The 22,032-nt window shown below is 35.9% G+C and overlaps 3 protein-coding genes across 3 annotated transcripts; 2 read left to right on the top strand and 1 right to left on the bottom strand.

The window, feature by feature from the left end:
• The first annotated feature begins 1,742 nt into the window (after window positions 1-1,742).
• On the top strand, window positions 1,743-7,225 carry LOC141643341 (uncharacterized). The gene is made up of 6 exons (XM_074452472.1): window positions 1,743-2,370; window positions 3,021-3,618; window positions 3,701-3,812; window positions 3,920-4,010; window positions 6,031-6,102; window positions 6,186-7,225. Exons 1-6 carry the CDS (start codon window positions 2,014-2,016, stop codon window positions 6,459-6,461), a joined length of 1,506 nt encoding a protein of 501 aa, XP_074308573.1. The 5' UTR covers window positions 1,743-2,013; the 3' UTR covers window positions 6,462-7,225.
• Window positions 7,226-14,015: 6,790 nt separating this feature from the next.
• LOC141631123 (heavy metal-associated isoprenylated plant protein 26-like) lies at window positions 14,016-16,817 on the top strand. The gene is made up of 2 exons (XM_074443839.1): window positions 14,016-14,352; window positions 16,216-16,817. The coding sequence occupies exons 1-2, from the start codon at window positions 14,284-14,286 to the stop codon at window positions 16,615-16,617; spliced, it is 471 nt and encodes a 156-aa protein (XP_074299940.1). The 5' UTR covers window positions 14,016-14,283; the 3' UTR covers window positions 16,618-16,817.
• A 1,328-nt stretch (window positions 16,818-18,145) lies between these two features.
• On the bottom strand, window positions 18,146-21,728 carry LOC141643344 (rac-like GTP-binding protein RHO1). The gene is made up of 7 exons (XM_074452474.1): window positions 21,306-21,728; window positions 20,141-20,228; window positions 19,950-20,059; window positions 19,791-19,854; window positions 19,006-19,070; window positions 18,759-18,824; window positions 18,146-18,591 (listed from the first exon to the last, which is right to left on the bottom strand). Exons 1-7 carry the CDS (start codon window positions 21,402-21,404, stop codon window positions 18,490-18,492), a joined length of 594 nt encoding a protein of 197 aa, XP_074308575.1. The 5' UTR covers window positions 21,405-21,728; the 3' UTR covers window positions 18,146-18,489.
• Window positions 21,729-22,032: the final 304 nt, after the last annotated feature.

The raw sequence follows: 22,032 nt of genomic DNA on the forward strand, positions 1-22,032 counted from the left end.
TATGGGTCGAATGCATACAAGCTGGACTTACCAAGCGAATATGAAGGGGTAAGTGCTACATTTAATGTCGGAGATCTATCACCATATCTTGAAGACGACAATATAATTTGAGGTCAAATTCTCAAAAAGAAGGGGAGAATGATGTGGGAGCATTGGGGTTAACAGAAAATGAAGTCTTAATTTCTCGAAATGTAACTCACATTTCCAAAGGTTTTGAAATGGGCTCGAGTTTAGTAAATATGATAACATGGAGGAATGAGGATGGCGTGATAATGGACACGGTTAAGTGAGCTGCTGGGCACGCATCTCAAGGTGGCTATGTCAGTTCTATAGCTGATAATTTATTATATGTCCTTATTTTATTTTAGTCAATAAATTTAAGGTAGTAGTTGTTTTTTCCTAATCCTAGAAAAGTTGTAATAAGACAATTTGCCAATTGCCCAATTATCTTAAGATCGAGTTTAGGAAAGTTCTTTGAGCCAGTTTAAGGTAAGGCTTACACACCTGAATTAGGAAGTCCTTAGAGGTCTCTATGTCATCTATTTCACTATAAATAAGGGTCATTATATTCAGTTTTATTTATTCAAGTGGAGAGATTAATACAAGAAGTTCTTGTTAGTTCTAATTGCTTGCGAGTTATTAGATTTACTATTTCGTTCTTGCGAGGGTGAGATAATACACATTCAGTCTTGCGAGGTTGAGTGCCAGTTGTGAGTTGCGTCGAATTTCTTGCGAGGAAGGAGAGCAATTCGCTTCACATCCCTTTATTTTTCGTTCCAATTTAAACATAAAAACACCTAAACATTTATTCCGCTGCAAATTTACTCAAACACGTTAAAACGTGTGATAGTTTTACATCAGTTAGAATTTGAGAGAAGTGATTTAGTGAGTATTTTAGTCAGGAGCATAAAAATGGAAAACATTGTAAAAAAAAGTATTGCGCTGAGTAAAACACGTATTATGTAAATAAACTACGTTTATAAAACATTAATCTATAATATAATCAAGACAATGTCCAAATTTAACTGACAAAATTATAATTTTATCTTCAGTTGTTATTCTGTTAAGTCGTCTTGCACAAGAACTTTTATCTTACGTTAAACATTTGTACAAACTGATTTTATAAATTTGCAAAGATGTCATTCACCAAGAGTATGTTTCTGAAAGTCAATCTCATAAAGTATCACAATAAATTCAATGTGAGAAAATTTTACAACTAAAAGCTAAAAAACCGTATATAATAAGTAACAGATAATAGAGCATGTAATAATTACGATAAAAGATAAAAATAGATACACTTATTATCAAAATACGAGGTGGTGGATGAACGGGTGTAGTTGAGGTACGGGAAAAAAAATATGGCAAGACAAAGTTGGGTTAAAGACAAACTAGGGTAAAGACGGAAATAAAGAAAAGCCTGTCTCGATTCTAATCCTAGTGAAATATCGGAAAAAAATCCAAAATAGACTATTAGAAGAGTTGGTCTACCTTCAAACGAGTCAGTTTGGTCTGAAATAATGTGACAACTTCTAAAAAATAAATTATCATAAGATATTAATTATTATAACACTAATTCAAACATTATGGTTACATTGAAGTTTTGACCATAAAATGATCATAAATTTCTTGTTATTATTTTAGACCTAAATGACCATCTAAAACAAGAATTTACATACACCTACTATTTGTTTATTTATATTAGTACGAGTAGTATATTAGTCCGTATAAAATAGAAGCAAAACAATAAACTCGTTTCTCCGGGAAACTTTTAATTTCCTCTTTCTTTCTTTCTCCGTTCTCTCTTCACCCCTTTTTAGAGAGAGAGAGAGATCGGCGTGCTCTTCCTCATTAATCCGTCCTCCTCCCACAAATCACCCTAATTAATTACAATAATAATAAATAATAATACTTAAGAACCAATAACATTTTTCCTTAATTATAATATTTATTATTATTATTTCTATTTCGTCGTTATTTGATCGTGTTTAAGTGACAAAAACCCTAATTTTGTTAATGGCCGCTGAAGGAAACAACAATCAACCACCAAACCCTAACCCTAACGCCGCCGTATCGGCAGCCGGAATGTCGCCAAAGAGGACGACATCTCCACCGTGGAATCAGATTGTGTCGGAGATTGACACCGGCGCCGGCGTTGATAACAATGCGAAGAAGCCGGTAGCGTGGAATAAGAAGCCGACGACGTCGTCGATTAATGGAGAAACCGCTGTAAGCGGTGGTGCTGCGGTGGTTATGGGAGCGGAGCTATGGCCGTCACTTTCTGAGTGTACTACCAAGTCTTCTCCGAAGCTATCTTCTTCTTCCGATTCTCCGATTATTGTTCCGGATTTTGGATCCACTCTTTCGCCTCAGGTTCGTTAATCGTTAGATTAATTTTGATATTTTGTGTGTTTGTTTTTGTTTGCTTGGGATGAAAGCTACGTGCTTTTGAATGTAGGTATCTTTTATTCGATGTGATTGTTAGTATCAGTGATGTTTTGAAAGTGAATGTTAGGGTTTTCTGTTATTTGATTGATTTTCGTGTTATAATCGGAAAACTTTGATCAGTTTTTGTTTTTATGTGTAATAAATTATTTACAGTACATGATCGGTGTAATTTTGTTGAAGCAGGAGTAAAATTGGGTAAAATCAGCTGTGATCGTATTCGATACTAAAGAATAACTTTTTTTTTTTCGTATTCGGTTTTGTTTTTGTGTTTGCTTGGTTATAAAGCTACGTGCTTTTGAATGTAGGTATCTTTTGTGATATATGATTATTAATTTTTCTTGTGAATGTCTCATATGTGTTGAATGTGAATTGTAATTCGAGGCTAAGAACAATCATCCGTTGGATTAATGTGGGTTACTTTTCAATTGCTGTAGGCTGACAGTGTTGCATCATGTGATAAATTTTTGAACTTTATGATGAATTAGAGATGAAATTTTACTAGTTTATGTATGTAGTTTGGTGGATTTAAAATATTGATATTTGCTGACTTGCTTTGTTTGTTTGGGATGCTTTAGGTGTCTGGAATCAATACGTCATCAGCAACAACAGCGCGGTTACAATCATCAGCTTCACAGAAATCGATTAATAGCAACTCGAACCAACATATGACATCTAATCATTCCCGCCCTGCCAGGCAGAAGTCGTTCAAGCGTGATGGTGGGAGTAATCCACAGAGTAATGGGATTCCCTCTCATCAATCTTTACAACCAGCTGGTGAAGGTGCTCATTATCAGCATAGTCATGGTTCTCCTAAACATAATTCTAGTCGTTCTTCTGAAAGTTCTGGTATGGATAATGTGCAAAATCACAGTCATAGAGATTCAGGTCCGAGAAGTGCCAGTGGAGAGCATCATCATCATCAACAGCGTAACCCTTTCAGGAAGGGGAACGGAGGGCCCCACCCACGTGGGGACGGGTCACATCAGAATTATGGGGGTCGACGTAATGATCAGGAACGTGGTAATCATGATTTTAACCATCAAAGGAGTTTAAATGGAAGAGATATGCAGCCAAGAGGTGCTCCAAGGGCCCTGGTCGTCGCCCCGCCTGCTTCTGCTCCGTTTGTTTATGCTCCACCACTTGTGCCACCTTTCCTAAACCCTGGAATGCCTGGTATTTTTCTAGATTTTTCTAGTGCTTTCAGAGTTTACACATTACAATGATAATTGTTTTTAATATTTTTATGTGCCTCTAGTTTTTCTCCCCCCAGGTATGCAGCTTGTGCCACCTTATTCTCCAATTTATTTCCCCCTACCAGGTCCCGAGCTCTCTTCTGAGTTGAAGAGACAGATTAACTATTACTTCAGGTACTCTTTTGAACTCATATCATGTAAGGCGTACCTTTGATTATGGTTGACAAATGACAATGCTTTAGTTAATGTAACTATCATTGTATTCTATTTTCTCCTGCCAGTGTTGACAATTTAGTTAGAGACACATATCTGCGGGAGCACATGGATGAAAATGGCTGGGTTCATGTTGACTTAATTTCTAAGTTCAACAAGGTGAGTTCTCCTTCCTGATGCTCTTTCTGAGTCGTAACAATGTTCGTGGTTGCTGTAGTTGTCACCTGAATTATTTCCTGCCTTTAACTATGATCCGGTTGGATGTAGTCATCTGTTACTGTATATTGGATTAATGCTTCTAAGTGCTACACTGCCTTGCAGTAATATTTAATACGGTTGTTCCTTTACTTATCTTAATCTAAACAAGCATCGTCGATGGGAGAGGAGTTGATAACCCCTAAAGATAATAGGATTTTTGGTGACATTTCTTGTACTTGAACCCTGCATATGGTGTTAATCATTTTCACAAAATCCTTCGCAACATATTCTCACTCCACTGGTCTACAGTACTGGAAAATTGAAACTGTTTTGTTATTGATTGGGAGATTTATAATAATTTATTACAATAGGAATTCTAGTAAATGACTGGGAAGAGAACAAGGTAGAAGTGGCCGTTTCATTCAAGTTTGCTATTATGTAGACCCTCCATTTGAGTTAAAACTTCCTGCAGGATTTTTGCACAAGGATCAAGGAAACCCAAAACCAATACACAGAAGTAATAAAAATAGTCGTTTAAAGTAAAGTCAAAGAGAAGGTTTACTCGAGTTTTGCTTATGTCCCTCCTACGACTAAATAATCCATTGCTTGGAAGCCCATTAACACCACTATTCAATTAATAACCGCACCAATTGTAAAATGACATCCCCTTCAACTTCATCCATCACTCAAACAACCCTTGAATCCTTGATATTTTTTGTTTTCATCAACACTTTCTCTTTGTATCAAAGTTGTAAATTCAACCCAATTTTTTGCAACACACTCACCAACCACACATTTTCTTTCTTGATCAACTTCCATAATGATCAGAGTTTTACTAGATGTGTGATTAAGATCAAAATGTCATCATTGTAGAGGGGCTGCCACCGCCTGTTCCCTTTGGTAAGGCTTATGTTTCGTCGTTCCACATCTCGTTGTGTGGCTTGGGTATGTGGCAATCAAAGGAGGTTAACGTGACTCGATGTTTGAGGCCGATGAAGTTCAATTTGGAGAGCTCAAGGGAGGTTGCTTGGCTACGGGACGGAGGAAGTCAGGCAGCATGTGCATTAAGGTTGTGGTGGGTGGATGGTTAGCGTCCATTTGGCAGGAGTAGGAGAGGGAAGGTGGGTAGGTAAGACTGAACTTTAAGCTTCCTATTGAGGACTGAAGTTGGGGACAAACACTTGTGTCTTTGGTCATTATTGATTAGTTTGAGACTTTGAGTTATAGAACATCTTTCATAAGTTCTTTAATCGGCGCTGAACTAACTGAAACAAACATTCTGGTCTCTTCCTAAAGTGTGCTCTGTTTTTCTCCGTTTAAGGATTTCTTTCTTCTCTTTCTAAGGTTTTGTTTGGGATGGTAATTATAACTGCGGTAATGAATCTCAAAACAAGGGGAAAGTGGAGGAAATTTGTGGTAAGTAGAGTGTGGAAAGAAGAGATGATGAGGAATTATTAGTTTATTTCCCTCATATGGTGGTAATCATTACCCTAAGGGAGAGGCGGCTAACTATTCCCCTGTTTATGGGGTTACTATTATACTCTCTTTCTCATTTTTCACATGCTACCACTACCACCACTCCTCTCTCTATTGTCTTCCTATTTTGAGCTCTACTCTGTCAACATTTCACCATCTCAAAGCAAGCTCTAAGGGGGTGTTTGGTTGAAGGTTTTGAAATGGACTAGTGTTGGGTAAATGTAAATCCATTCCACCCCCTCCAATCTCGTACCCAACCCTTATCCCACGATTCAAACTCCTTCCATAATATTTGACATTTCATTCCATTCCAATGTCTAACCCCTAAATTGTTGCTCCACTTTTTTCTTCCTAAATTTTTGATCCAGCCTAAACTTCTGATTAGGCCACCGTGTTGCATGTGCCTTGTGCCACAAGGCTCACACTGTTTGAGCATTGGCTTTTAGCTTGTCATGCTACATAGTACATACCCTTGTCTTGATACTAATTTTATACTCCCTTGCAGGTTAGTAATCTGACTAATGACACTTACCAAATACTGGAAGCTGTTAGGTCCTCGACTGTTGTGGAAGTACAGGTTAGTTACATGAGACATTGAGACCTTTGTTTTACCAAAATAATATTCTCTGTAAAATGTATTTTACTTGAATCATTTTGCAGGGTGAGAAAATCAGGAAACGTGATGATTGGAAGAGATGGGTAATTCCACCCTCTGTGCAGTTTCCAGCTTCTTCAGGATCGCAGTCGCCTAAAAGCCCATCTGTGCCTGCTGTGACAGATCATACTCAAAATCTCTCACTGGATGACAAGATCAATCATCGTAGCAATGCCAAGGATCAGATAGATGGTAGTGCTTCTACGTTGCAAGCATCATCAGGCGATTCGAAAAGCGCATTAAAAACAATTGTCAATCAGACAAATCCTAGTGGGTGTTGATCTTGTGGATCTGACCACTATTTCAAGCAAGAACTTTGCTGCTCACAATTTAGCGGGTAAAACTGAAGAGTAAAGTCCTTGGTGAGTACATTTTGTTCACAGTCATGGTCTGGCTGAATGATGCACCACATCCCTCAAGGCAGATTAGATTAAACCTTTAGTTTACGCTAAAAAAACCTGAAAATCAAAAAAAAAATTAAAAATCTTCAAAAAAAAGTTTGCTAAATAGAAGTGGAAACGTAGATGAAAGAGTCCAAAAAAAAAAAGGCTTTTTTTCTTTTTTTCTTTAAAAAAAAAACTCTGGTAGCAGGAGTTTCAAGAAAATTTTATCTGCTATTTTGGTGGTATCAGTCTTGCCTTCATGTTCCGTTTGGGGGAATTTTGGTTTGATATCCCCTCGTTACCCCTAAGCTGCTGTTTTTATTCGTAATCTTTCGGGATCAAAAGTGAACAACTGAAATGTCGTCCGGTGGATAAGTCTTGTAAATTGTGCTGGCGACCAGGGAAGGTAGGTTTTTGTCTGAAGCTGCTGATTGTTCGTGTCGTGCTCCTGCTAGTTTTACTTGCTGTTTTGAAAGTCCTGGTCCAACTATATATACCATGTCTTGTTTAGATTTTATACTTTTGCCAGTTAACTCTCTGTGAGATAAACGCTTAGGTTTAGATTATTTTGGTGTGTGGAATTTATTCGAACATATGGTGTTAGCATGGCTTTTGCCTTGGATGGTACATACTTGATTGTTTATTTAATTTTGTTATTATTATTGGGTAGTTTTGTGGTACACTTGTTTTTTCTGTCGGTTATAGACCGGCTGATTAGCTTCGACTTCATCGAGTTCCTTGGTAGAAATCTGGTCCTATGGGGTTTTAGGATGACGTTCGCTTCCTGGACGAAGGAACCAAGTAGGGTGTTAGTGAGGCACAACTATGTTGTGTGGAAGGCAGGTATAATCATTTCGCAATAATCCGGCTAATTAGTTTCAACTTCTTGGTGTTCCCTGGTTGAGTGATCAGCAAATAGGCTCTTTGCTAGTAGAAATCCGGTCCTATGCTGACAGACTAGCTCTTTCACTTTCTTGATTGGGGTTTTAGGATGAGCTTCACATCGTGTGGCCTGATGCAGAGTTTCACTTGAGGGCGAGGGAACGAGTAGTGTGACAGTGAGTGAGAGACAGGCAGGTATAATTATTTTTGTGTGCTGTTTCTTCATTGTTGTTATTTGTTCTCTTAGAGTTCGAGGCCACGTTGAGACTTTCACTTTGAAGTTCCCCTTGCAGAGTTGCAGTTCTTGCACCCTTCAGTTCATGACCAAAATCTTATTACACTCCACCTTGTGTATTGAGTACATTACTCTGTACGTTTCTTTTGGAATAGAATCCTCTCCATTTCTTTTCTGGTCCATTTCCTCGCTTGAGAAATATTATGTGACACCGTAGTCTCTACACATTTTGTTTTCACTCATTGATCCTTTTCTTTTTCTAATGAAATAACCATTCTATCGGGGCCTAGAATTAAATTTGGACCATTAAAGAGGTAATAGACCTCCATTTACTGTTCTCCATAGCTAAGCTTGTTCAATCCAAGAGTATATTGACCCGTAATGTTCCTGAATAAACAACCAACCACCCTGGTACTTCACCCTGAATTTTGATCATTCTCTCTGAAGCCAATGGATGATCCATCATGTTTGAGACAGTTTTAAGTACTGTAAAATCACCCTTAAATTTACCCGGGGATTTCTTAATTCTTACTTTCTTAGGGTCGTATGAAGTGGATTGGTGTTTGCTCTTCACCTGTGGTTATACTTATTTTATCGCTGTCTTCCAAAATGAAAATGGCATTGCCAAATTAAAAAGTTGTGCTCTCAGTCTCTCGGCTTTTCAGGCGACATCGTCTGTATTGATAACAATTAATCCAGCACGTATCATATGTAACATCTATTGTATGACCTCACCTGAAAACAATTAATCCAGCACGTATCATATGTAACATCTATTGTATGACCTCACCTGAAAAGTTGGCGTTGCCAAATATTCACTCACATTATTGTAATGAAGAGCCAACTTTTCAGGTGAGCCTAGGGGTGTTAGCGAGCCGAGCCGAGCCCGAGCTTGGCCTTGCTCGGCTTGTGCTCATAAAGTAAAACTCGAGCTCGAGCCGATCTCGAGCTTACCCGAGCTTGAAAAAATGTCTTTCGTTATCGCTTCAAGCTTTAACGCGAGCTCGAGCCAAATTCGAGTTCAACTCGAGCCTATATATAATTGTTGAATTTTCGTGTTTTTTCTCTCAATATTTTTAATAACAAGGCTCGAAAGTTTTATATACAAACATTGGAAAATCAAAAAGACATTTTTTGATATGTGTGATACAAATTATAATCATGACAAAATATTTTTATAAAATATGAGAAATATTTTATCTAATTATACAAGTTCGAGCCGCTCACGAGCTTTTCGAGCCGAGCCAACGTTAGCTCGGCTTGACTCGTTAAGCTCTCGAGCCGAGCCCCAGCCCGAGCCGAGCTCACACGAGCCGAGCTTTGACCCAGCTTTTACCGAGCCGAGCTCGAGTTGCTCGCGAGCTGTCTCGTCTCATTAACAGCCCTAGGTGAGCCATCTTAGAAAGGAGTAAATGATACGGATCATTATTTTAATGTATAGCAAAAGAGTCTAGAGCGCAAACGAATTTACAGCATTTTATACGGGTATTATAAACTAGTATGGATCCCGCGCATACATGCGCGGTATTCATAGATCTTTTACTTTATAATGTATTATTTAAGATTTAAAATTGACGTATTATTATTTTTTCTTATTTTAATATGAGGATAAAAAATTGAAATGGAAAATTAATTAAAAGAATTAAGTAAATTCATGAAATGTACATTTTAATGAATTTTTTCATCACAAAACTAATGATTACAATTTAAAAAGTTTCTCAAATAATTTCAAAGATTTTTTTTGTCAAGAAATTAATAATATAAGTTCATAATTTTTTTATACGAATTAAATACTCGTACTTGGTAAAAAAAAAATTATGCGAAACGAATAATATCAAATTTTTCGGTTTTTCATATACGAATTTTAGATTTATACCAGTTTTGTTTTATTTTTGTTTTAAAAGATTATAATTTAATTAAAAAAATTATAATGATTAAAAATTATATCTTAACTAAAAGATAATAATTTAATAAAAATAGAGTTTTGTTTCCTTATTTAGCCAACTTCCTTTGTAGGAAAAACTTTTGAAAAATTTTATTCTCTAAATAAAGGGGAATGCAAGTTGAAAAAATATTACCCCCTTTTAAAATGTCATAGAATTATTTATTATATGAAATGAGTATGCTAGTTAAAGATAGGATATAATGAAGCCCAAAGCCCAATATAGAGCAATTCATTTAGGCGGGAAAACTTGAGAATCTCTTATTCTTTTAGTTTAAGGGGATTACGAGTTTACAGCATTTTACACGGTTATTATAAATTACGAGTTTACAGCATTTGGATAGTCCGATATGAAGAGGGAAATAAAGACGAACCCCCATGTGAGCGTGTTTAATATTTGTTTATTTGAGGCTCTCGCATAATCAGTAAGGATCCTCTGTCCCACTTCAATACTATATATTAAATCCAGAAACCAAGGGACTTCAATATAATTAAAGAAAGTTATTCAAATTAATTATACTATATAGTTTTAAATCACTAGCACCGTGTGATGGACCCGATTAAGGGATCTCAATGCAAATATTATATAGTTTGGGTTAAAATTAAATTATATAGAAACTTGGTAATTTTTCTAAACATTTGTAAGAGACTAAAACATGGTCAATTTTCTTAAAATAAATTAATTAAGATGATCAATTTCCTTAAAATAAAATAATTAATTAAAAAGGTCAATTTCAAGGAGACTAAAAGAAAAACATGCTTGGTAATTTTCCTAAATATTTATAGAAGATGGTCAATTTTCTTAAAATAAAATAATTAATTAGTATAAACATGCACACTTATGATATTAATTATTATCATCATAAAATTATATCTTAAATTTAAAATCTATGCAATTTTATAATTTTGTCAGTAAAGAAAAGAATTGTAGTAACATTGGATATAGTTATATGATAATAATCACTCTTTTGAATAGTAAAAGTAACAATATTATCAGCGAGATTAGTGAAAGTGGTAGAAACAACAACGGGAGTAGTGAAATAATCAATATTAATGCGGCAATAGTGAAAGTAACAATAATTACGGCGGGAGTAGTGAAATTATCAATATTAATGCGGCAGTAGTGACAATAACAATAATTACGGCGGGAGTAGTGAGAGTAACAATGATTACGGGCAAGTAGTGAAATTTTATTACTATTATTTCATTAATACGAGTAAAATATTAATAGCGGGAGTAGTGAATTTGTCTCAAAATTTATTTTATCGTAATTTTAGGATATGTCATAGGAAAAATATATTAATGATAAATTTATGGGTTATGCAACTTTAAATCATTTTATTTAATGAAAAAAAAAAAATTAATGGTAAGTAGAGGTAGCCCGGGCGAAGCCGGGCACCAATACTAGTTTATGTCCCATTGTGTGTGCCACCCCACCCACCTTTTGACACATCACTTGTTGCAAAATAAAATATTGCAATAATTATATTAATTTGTTGATGTGTTAGAAGGTGATTGGAGACTTGGAGTGGCACACACATTGGAACACCAAATGGGACAGAGGATCCCCACTCCTCGCATAATACGGGTAGACATTTAGTTATTCTCAAGTAGACCGGCCAAATGGGTCGAGCTGGTTGAGTTTTTTTTTTTTTTTTTTAGGTAAGAAAACTAGGTTGATTCTCTAGGGTAGGACCAACCTATCTCATCCTTTCGAATGAGGGGGGTAAGTTGAAGCCATCGGCTATCAAACCACCTCAAAAAAGTTGGACATGAATGTCCAACTGAAGCCATGAAGTCAGTAACCTTGTTGGCTTCACGAAAGCAATGTTTAATTATCACTTCATCGAAAAAATAAAGGTCTAATTTCACATCCTTGATAATACTAGAAATTTCCGACGGAATTTGCCAAGTACCTCGAATCGAGTTAATAACACATAAGTTATCACCCTCCACAATTAACTTTGAGATTCCTAAATATTTAGCTGCTAAAATACATTCTTTTAAAGCAAGTGCTTCCGCAACAAGGATACTATTGGATCCGCACTTTTTTGCTCCTAACAAAACGACTTTACAATTGTGATCTCTTATACAATATCCTAAAGCAGCTTTATTACCTTCTATTCTTGATCTGTCAAAATTTAGCTTTAGGAAACCGTTTGTAGGTTTTTCCCACCAAATCTCTTCCTTACTAGAATTGTTTTTAGCTGACTTTTCTACCTCGGGATTGTTGAGATCCTTAAATCTAGTCACATTCCATGTCTTAGTGCTATTATTACATGAAGTAATAAGTTTGTTAATACTTAAATTAACATTATTAAAGATAATATCATTTCTATGGAACCATGCATTCCACCAAATAAAAATAATATTTATAAAGTCATCTTTTGGAATTAGATCTTTGAGATAATTAAGTTTCGTTAGAAAACTTTGACTTGTAATAGTATCATAATTTGACAAAAACTCGTTGAAACTAATAATGTTCAGGTCTTGGATGACTGACCTAATCAAGGGACATTCGTAAAAGAAATGATCTTTGTTTTCAATTGGATTGTTGCACAGAACACAATGAGGTGGGACATTAATATGACTCTTGAGAAGTCTACTTTTCGTTGGAAGGCCGTCAACACAGGCTTTCCAAAGAAAAAATTTTAATTTAGGAGGAATATTCAATTTCCAAATCCATTGAAATTCACATTTGTCAAGAGCTTGATCGAACAAACCTTGCGCTAACCAAGTTGCTGTTTTGGTAGAGAAATTTCCATCTACGGACAACCCCCAAATGAGGGTTTCTGGAATATCATTATGTGGCACTGGAATGTTAGTAATCTGATTAACAATATCGTTATTCACTAAACTAGATAATTTACAAACATTCTATTGCTTGTCTGAGGTTATGAAATCTTTAACCAAAAGATTAAGATCACGACTACTATCATCATCATCCATACTGCTGGTAAGAGGGTGTGAGAAAACCCAATTATCAGACCAAAACTTAATATTGCTACCATTACCTACCTGCCATCTTAGTCCTTTTCTAAATAGAGTACGAAGACTCATAAGTTTACGCCATTGCCAAGAAGAGACTGAATTTGGCTTATGATCAAAGAGTGAACAGTTTCTCAAGTATTTTTTAGTTATCACTCTAACCCATATACTTTCCTTATCCATAAGAATTTTCCATAGAAGTTTCATTTGGAGAGCTTTATTGGCTGCTTCCGAAGATTTTATTCCCATTCCTCAAACCGATTTCGGTAAACAAACTTTATGTCAACCAATCAAATTAGGGAACGTTGTGAAGGATTCTTATTCCATAGAAAATCTCTATTAATTTTATCTAATCTTTTATGGATTGACGAGGGAAGAAGGAAGCTTTGCATTTGAAAAGTTCCCTTCGAAGCTAAATTAGCATTGACTAGAACTAGTCTACCTGCTTGCGACAAAGAATTTGCTTTCCATTTTGATAATTGGGTGCAAGAAGACTGAATAATACTTTCAAAAGTATTTTTAGTCACTCTGCTGTCAATTATAGAACATCCTAAATACTTATCCAAGTGAGCTTCCTCGTTCATACGAAGATTACCTCTAAAGGATTCCCGAAGAGATCGCTCAATATTTCTAGTGCAATGAAAAGTGGATTTGTCAAAATTAACAAATTGTCCTGAAATCGTGCAAAATTTATCTAAAATAGATTTTATGGTTCTACAACTCTGATTAGATGCTTTAGCGAAAATGATAGTATCATCCGCAAAGTGAGAAAAGGGATTTTCAAAGTGAGCTGGTTGAGTTTTGCTGGAGTTATACAGGTTGAATAGATACTAACATTAAATTCCTTTTTATATAAGAATAATAAATAAACTTAGCTTATTTTTGATCCATCGAGTAGAGTCGGATTTGGAGCCTAATTTATCCATTTCGGGTTCGGTCGATTAGGTGGAATGTCACGAGTCATTTCAGGTCGGTTTAGCCGATCGGGTCAAATTTTAATACTCCCTCTTTTCCTCTTTGAGCTAGTAAGATGTTTCTCCTTATTCCTTATTTGAAAACTTTTGTATGGTCTATATTCAAATTCATGTGCGATAGTGTCTTTTATATGGTCTAAATTTAATTTCTTAATACTTGTACTCAAAAGAGAAGGGAGGAATATGTAAACTTGGAGGGAATATCTCTATTTGTCATTTTTTGATAGTCTTTCAATATTGTACTCCGTATTTAGACCTCTCTAATTATAAATATTGTTTTATTTTAATTCTGTTATTTTCGTAGTAATTTCTCATCTAGTACTCCATATGTCTCAAGTCTCAACTAATTTAGTGAGTGACTAGTTCTCAAGTAATAGGGTGTTAGCTCTAAATCAAAAATGTTTATGAGAAATGTGTGGCATAATATTGGTAACCTAGCCACGTGGATGAAGACACGTAGTAGCCCATGGTAAAACCACATCAGCATGCTTTTTGCCGCTAAAAGATTTTTTTGTATAAAATCCCAAAAAAGCAACCGTCCATGGGCCAAGTAGCCAAGGCGGGTGGCTAGAATGTTCGTGGTTTTTCCCGAACTTGTGAGCATAACTATAGAGGGCCGATACTTAACTTAATAATTTAAGGTGGTAGGCAGTGGACATTTGATTTAAGTTTCAAAGTCATTATTAAACTACATTAAAGATGGGCGTTTTACAAGTTCTTCGTGGTCATACACACAAGAATCCTCTCAAAAAGCGCAGACCTCTCAAGGTACGCTACCTATTCTTAGTCTGAGTCCAGATCCTCTGTCCCATTATCGTGTCCCATCTTGTATCCCATTGCCTTAATATGTTGACACCTCATCTTAGATAATATCTACATACTTATTTTTAATATTTATTACTTATGTGTCGAATAAAGAGATAATGGGACACAAGATATGGGACACGAAAATGAGACAGAGGATCCAAACTGTCTTAGTCTTAGGAGTCGTTTGGTTCAACATAGGAAGATAGAATTTCCGGGAAGATTAAATTCATATGCACTTGAAAATCATGTGAATTGTATAAATGTTGTTTGGTTGGATGCGGGAACTTCAATTCATGTGGGAATTTCCACTTACTTATGGGGGCTAAGTAAGTGACTTCCTACATCAGGTAGGAATTGGAATTCCATAAGAAGTTCCATTTCTCATGAATTGGGCAACCAAACAAGACTTCATTTAGCTACTTCCCATGATTTTCCAATTCCCATGAATTTAAAAGGCAACCAAACAACCCCTTACTCTTCCTATTACACCCTTCGTTTCCATTTAATACGGAGTAGTTATCACTCTTTGAAATTTCCGTTATTAATTTCAAATTAGATAACACTTGACCAAGTAATGGTTGTTTTGAGAGATGGTCTAAAGGTATTTGAGTGTATTTAGCTGAAACTCAACCCTATTCATTTACTCTCTAACTCACGAATAACAAAAGTTTTTGTGTAAAACAGTATTCCACACGCGTTATTGTAAAATAAAGTGACATTTTACTTGACACTAATGAAAATGACTTCCATTTACTATTATGTTTTGCAATAAGAACACCGTTGTTTACTTGTGGTTTTACAATGTTTTATTGTAGAACACGATTGTTTACTTGGGGTTTTACAAAATGACATTTTACTTGACACTATTGAAAATAACTTCCATTGTATTCACATTTTTACAAATTAGTGATTAATATACAAGATGTCTTATCCTAGTGATTAAAAAGAATTTAAAGTGGACAATATGTCCTAGTATGAATTCTCCTACTCTGATATTATACCGTCCTCGGGCTCATTTGACATCGAAGAAAAAAAAAACAAATTAGTGATTAATACATAATTTTATTTATGGTTGCCTTGCGAAAGTTTATAATCTAATATCTAACTTTTCAACTAAGTTTTTTGTACATAATATACTTGGTCAATAAAAAAAACAAAAAAATACCCCTTCCATCTCAATTATAAAAAAAAAATACCATTTCCATCTCAATTATATTTGATTAAGGTACCCTCAACCAGAATAAAAGAAGAGAAACAAATGAATGAGACGGGGAGTATAAAACAATCTACATAGTATAAAAGCCATTTTTTTTTTTGGCTTCTGATTGACCGTTGAGTTTCTATATGTGAGACCCTTCACATTTTCTATTTTATTTAATTATCCCCTCTCCTCAACTCAATTCTTTTTCCTATCTCTTATTCTTATTTTAATTACTTATGTTAAAACATAAGTTAAAATGTCACAATTTACATAGATTCAACGGGTCTAACATGTCAAAAACACCTTTAATATAATTCTAATAAAATACGGTTGTTTATTATCTGATATTCAAATCTAATATTTATCAAATATTCGAATCTTCAAATATGAACTATTTATATTGTCACGGTATTGAACACTTGATGTCGCTCAATTATATGTTCATGTATCTAATGATATCGCCTGTTATTACGACCCGTGCAAAATACACGGGTTTTGTACGGGTATAAAACTACTTGCATAATACAGAGTAGTTTTAGTTATTTATAAAATCTCATACAAAATTCATTGATATCAACGTAAGCCAACTCAAGTCTACTTCGCAATTGAACAAAACATTGCAGACGGTGGAGATAAAGGTAAAGATGGACTGTGAAGGATGCGAAAGAAAAGTAAGGAAGTCCGTAGAAGGCATGAAAGGGGTGACCCAAGTGGAAGTGGACCCCAAACAGCACAAGCTCACAGTTATCGGGTACGTGGATCCAGATAAGGTATTGCACCGGGTGAAGCACCATACTGGAAAGAAAGCCGAGTTCTGGCCTTATGTCCCATATGACGCGGTTGACCACTTGGTTCATCCATATGCACCTGGTGTCTATGATAAGAAAGCCCCGCCTGGGTACGTCAGGAACCCGGAATTGTTACCGGATCCTGGGATTGTGGATCTTGCCCGTGAGAATTCTACTGAAGTCAAGTACTCTACTGCGTTTAGTGATGAAAACCCGAACGCTTGTGTGATTATGTGATCACAATTGTATATTTGTATGTTTTTGTTTACTAAGATTTGAGACTTGGGACTTGATGTGCAGTATGTACATGTATAATAGCTTCGTGTCTTGTTTTGGTGTTGATCAGGAGTAATATCCTTCGGGTTATTGAAGTAACTTAGTTGGGACTTGGGACACTTCTCCCAAGTTTGTATGGTAAACTAGGAAAAAGGTGCTCTCTCTCTCTAATCAGTTTGTATTAGAGCATGTTTAGCCTTGATTCTCAAAAATGAGTTTTTGTTTTTCAAGCTTAATTTTTGAAAAGTGTTTTTCAAAAGCAGAAACAACAAATAGTAGTTTTTATTTGTATGGGGCAAAAATATGTATTTTTAGCTTTTGAGAATTTTTGTTTGACTTTTAGAAAACAAGTGTTTGGCCAAAAAGTGTTTTTGAGGTCAAAAACACTTTTACAAACTAGGTCAAATACACACTTAGTTATTTATTATCAACTTAATTTTAGTTATATTAGTTATTTATTATCAACTTAATTTCAGGTTAAGAGGTTGGTTGTTTTGTGTTTCAGCAATGAGACCGGGGTTCAAATCCCCATAGTAGTGGATAACCGAAAAAGTTTCCAAAATCAGTATTGAGATGAAGGGAATGAATTGAAATTCAAAATAAGCCATTCTAAATTAGTGGCTAGCTAAATTGAAGAGTTTTAATGATTTGTTGAAAAGGTCGGATTGCCGGAGATCGGCCTGACGGGAGTGAATGATTACCCATGGCTTTAAAATAGCTGCTTTTATTCAAGAAGGTTTCAGGTAGTGTTCCGTAAACATTTTTCAAATATAATTGAGGTCAACTGGGAATATGAGGAATAATTAATTACTTGGGATTTCTATTATTAGCCCGAATCGTATACATTCAAAGCTTCAGATTTCGGAATATTCACACAGACAGTACATCAAAATTTTGGTGGGAGAACGTGGACGGCTCAAACGAACAACTAACTGTCCAGAATTGCTTAGCTAAACAAAACAAATATTGACGCTCTCCAGCTCCTCCAAGAAACATCTAAAAGTCTTTTATAAGACGGTTTTACAGAGAGTATCTTATTTAGGAGTATAATGCTCTGTATTTACATAAATAGTTTCATCAAAATACTTGGCAACCACCTTTACAGGGGTACTTACATAAAACAGCAAGAAATTTTGCAGTAGTGTTTATGTAAAACTGACCGGAAGTATTTGTGTCGCAACTCATACTTCCCTATAAGTAAGTTAGTCGCCCCTAACTATGCGGATTCTGAATTGAAGACTGGTTCAACCAAACTACACCATACACAATACTGTAAATAAGTCTACCACTCAAAATTCAAACCAGTTAATTAATATCTGAACACTAATTTCAAAGATACAAGATACGACTAAGCCTTAAACGGGAATAGGATACTGAAAGCCGAGTCATAGTTAGAGTCAAACGGCATGAATCATCGTATCAAACTGCCATAGAGAAGAAAAGGGAGAATAGGATACTGAAATGAAGGGAGAAAATCAAAGAAAGAAGCTAACAAATGCAGTCGGATGCAATTATCTTCGTAACAACTTGCAAAGAATTGAATAAATATGTTGCTAAGGTTAAAAAAAATCAATATTCTTGCCTAAACTGGGGAGTACCTTATGCTTGAATACATAAAGACCGAACCAAAACCAGGAACTAGAATCGCCAATGTAATGCCAAGAAAAGAAAAAAAAGAAACTGATTCTTCACAACGTAACCTAAGTACAATAGGTAGAAGAAGGTCATACGCTAAGTGACGCCTTTCTGTGTCCTCAAGCTTGATAGAGGAAAAAGAAAGACAGGGTAGAATGCACCAAGTCGGGTCTGGTTTCTCTTCACACTCTATCTGGATTATAATATGGAGCAACCCTTCTGCGTTTTTGACTTCTTTTTCTTAGCCTTAGGTGGTTGAAGCACGACCTTAATGGCTGCATCAAACACCCCTTTCACATTCTGCGGACATAATTCAAAATTAGTTACCATAATAACAAGTCTATCATTGTATCATGCTCAAATACAAATGAAACCAATCCAAATCCTCATAGATTCCTCATTGAATTATATCGACAATTGGTTGGTCTACCATGTGCACCGTCTCACAGAAGTATGTGTTCACGTACCTGTTGTGTTTTTGAACTGCACTCAATGTACGCTGGTGCATCAATGAGCTTCCTCAATTCCTCACCCTTTAAAAATACGACAAGGAAACCCACAAGCCAATTTATAAGCCAAAAAGACGAAACAACAACAACAACAACAACAACATCAGAGCCTTAATCCCAAAATGATAAGCCAAAAAGACTAAACTAAAAAAAATGTAAATTTTAAAAAAAAATAGCAAAGTTCAAACACTCAAAGTAATTTTACCTGAGCTGTAGTTATTGGGACTGCACCTGGATGATCTACGAAAAACTGCTTGTCATCTCGAAGATCTGGTGCCATCCACATCAAACTAGTAAATAACTTCTCAAGCGTATGAAGATATAAAGACTCACCACCCAATTACTATTGGTTAAGAAACATGACTATCTAGCATAACCAGGCATAAGCTCCACAAGCGTATAAAGGTATCCAAAAAAGTCGAACACTTAGGGTCCGTTTGGATACAATTTTAGGAGGGAAGGGGAGGGGAGGGGGAGTGAGGGGAGGTGAAGGGAGGGAAGAGAAGGGGAGGGCAAATGGGATGTGGGTGTTTGGATAACAAAAATTATGAAGGGAAATGGAAGGGGAGGAAGGAGGGAGATGAAGAATGGATGGAGGATTGAAGGATGGTGGTGGTATAATTAGGGTTCAAATAATGTTTTCTTTCCAAATCTTGCCAACCTTAGAAAGATTATAGTTTGTTCTATAGGAGGGAAAATAAGTCCTCTCATTTCTCTCCCCTTCCATTTTCTTTCTCCCATATTTCTTATCCAAACAAAGGAAATTGAATCACTCCCTTTCCCTCCCCTCCCCTTCTCTCCAATTCCTTCAATCCAAACGGACCCTTAATCAGCAAAGGGGTCGTTATGTATTATTAAGTGGGAATGAAAATCGCAAACAAGAGTATGAACCATGCAAATCCAGGGGAGGAAAGAAATATAAAGGCGCCTTCAAAATAAAGACACAAATTGCAAGAGGGGAGAGAATCAAAAACAGTATTTAATTCTGACCGAGTTTTGTTCCCACGAGAACAATAGGGACACCAGGAGCATAATGCTTCAACTCGGGAATCCACTGAAAATTAATTAGCCAAGACAGCTTATTAGCAACAGACAAATATTTCCAGAAGACAGGAAACGTATACTGGTATTTGATAAAAAAATCCTTACCTTCTTAGAAACATTTTCGTAACTAGCCTTGCTAATCAGAGAGAAAGCAAGAATAAAAACGTCAGCTCCACGATAACTCAATGGTCTTAATCTGTTGTAGTCCTCTTGTCCTGCAACAATACACAACATAGAATAAGTTTACAGTTCAGTTCAGTGATGTAGAACTTCAACATTGAGAAAGAAGGCATTACCTGCAGTATCCCACAAACCCAGGTTAACAGTGGCCCCGTTGACAACTACATTTGCACTGAAGTTGTCAAAGACTGTAGGCACATAATCCTGTCATCATCAGAACGAACAAAAACTACCTTAGTTGGCATAAATCAACCTAAAGCGACACCAAGATTTCCTCGTCGTTGCTGTTACCATTTACAGAAACAAAAGATAAAAGCCTAAAAAAGCATATGTTGAGGCAACACATGAGAAAAAAACATAACCATCTTTCTAATAGAGGTAAGGATAAAAAGTCAAAATCGTAAAAAAACAAAATTCCATGCTGTCAGGGTAATTCCGTAGTACATTGGTAAGTGTTGGTCTCGACTATTTTTAAAAAGTTAGCTCGTTTATGCTTAAGATGAAGAGTTAAGTTAGCGTGCCCATGTCCGAATAAGATGGTCCAAACATGGGCACTTGAGGAAAAATGAAGAGTCGGACTACATAACAGAAAGCTAAGAAACAATATCATGATCACAAACATCTAAAACAAATCCCAACAAGCGAAGAAATATCGTGTTGGGTATAGCAGAAACTCAATATGAATTTTATTGAACGAGACCGTCTCACGTGAATGACCAACGTTGTACTCCTAATTCACTCATACTGTTAATGAGTCAGTCTTACGTCTGTAACCGTCTTATATCCGTTTTTGGCGTATGAATTCAACATCAAGAATTTAAGTGCATCGGTTTTCCTTACCATAAATTGTGTTGTGTCCTCAATTAAAACACAACGGAGAAAGCCGACATCTAATTCAAAAACAAAAGTCGAATTCCTAAAACCAAAAGAGCCCAACATAAGAGTTGCCTCAAGACATTCTCCACCAACATTTTGATATGCAAGAATGCCTATTGCTTGAATCCATAAATTGTTATAAGAGATAAATAATGTGTACAACATGTTCATGATCCAACCAACCAACTAACCCGTTTTACAATACACATGTGTAAGCCGCCTTACACAAGTATTTTAATCCATAATAACCCTTGTGGCCCTGACGAATAATTTTACGATTCAACGTCAATTGACGACAAACAAATAAATAAAAAAGATTTACAAAATAAATAAAAAACGACAGCAAAATGCCAAATCACAAACAAAAACACATAATTGAGAATTGATCAAAATAAAACAACAGACCGTAGGGAATGTATTGCTGGTGTAAGAAATCAACAAGCATGTTTTACCAACAGCTCCATCTCCAACCGTCACACATTTTATGAACCGCGACGCACTCATCCTTTTTTTTATTCTTTTTATTTATAAAATCCCAATTTATCAATCCTTAATTAATATTCTCTCTATTTTGGTTCTTAATCTCGCCCAAATTCCCAAAAAAAAAAAAAAAAAAAATTTGTGGGTTGATAAAAAATACCCTGGTCCAAATTGAAAATTGTGCGAATAATTTGGGGGGAAAATGGTAGAAATTGGGAGTAAAGGAAACAAAAGGAAAAAAAGGAAAGAGAAGAGAGAGAAAGAAGAGGAAAAGGAGAGAAGGGAGAGGAGAGTTAGTAGCGGGAGAGGCGGGAAAGAATGCTGTTGAAGCGTTCGCTGTATCAAACTGGTGTACCATGTTGTCCTTCTATTATTTGTGGGCCTGCCTTCTTCTCTTCTCCCTTCTTTTCTACGCGTTTTCCGCTGCCCTTTCTTTTAGTTTTCCCCCTTTTCTTAGCTCCCTCTTCCTTGCGTTCTTTTTCTTGCCGGATACGGGATAACCCACCTTCGTTACCTTTTAGACTTTTACTAGTTATGTACGTAGATCTGGTAAACGGGTTAATTAAGTCGAGTAAATCAAGATCCGGTTTGCAAGAATTAGTATCAGGTCGGGTCATTTTAGAGTAAGGTCAATTTCGGATTGCTTGTTATT

Source organism: Silene latifolia, chromosome 2, assembly GCF_048544455.1.
Source record: "Silene latifolia isolate original U9 population chromosome 2, ASM4854445v1, whole genome shotgun sequence".
NCBI classification, from domain to species: Eukaryota; Viridiplantae; Streptophyta; class Magnoliopsida; order Caryophyllales; family Caryophyllaceae; genus Silene; species Silene latifolia.

Coding starts and splice junctions, on each gene's coding strand:
- LOC141643341 (XM_074452472.1), top strand. CDS start 2,014: ATGGCCGCTGAAGGAAACAACAATCAACCACCAAACCCTAACCCTAAC. Junction 3,619..3,700: donor CCTAAACCCTGGAATGCCTG/GTATTTTTCTAG, acceptor ATGTGCCTCTAG/TTTTTCTCCCCCCAGGTATG. Junction 3,813..3,919: donor CAGATTAACTATTACTTCAG/GTACTCTTTTGA, acceptor TTCTCCTGCCAG/TGTTGACAATTTAGTTAGAG.
- LOC141631123 (XM_074443839.1), top strand. CDS start 14,284: ATGGGCGTTTTACAAGTTCTTCGTGGTCATACACACAAGAATCCTCTC. Junction 14,353..16,215: donor AAAAGCGCAGACCTCTCAAG/GTACGCTACCTA, acceptor AAAACATTGCAG/ACGGTGGAGATAAAGGTAAA.
- LOC141643344 (XM_074452474.1), bottom strand. CDS start 21,404: ATGAGTGCGTCGCGGTTCATAAAATGTGTGACGGTTGGAGATGGAGCT. Junction 20,229..21,305: donor CCAGCAATACATTCCCTACG/GTCTGTTGTTTT, acceptor TGATGATGACAG/GATTATGTGCCTACAGTCTT. Junction 18,825..19,005: donor TCCCAATAACTACAGCTCAG/GTAAAATTACTT, acceptor GTATTTTTAAAG/GGTGAGGAATTGAGGAAGCT.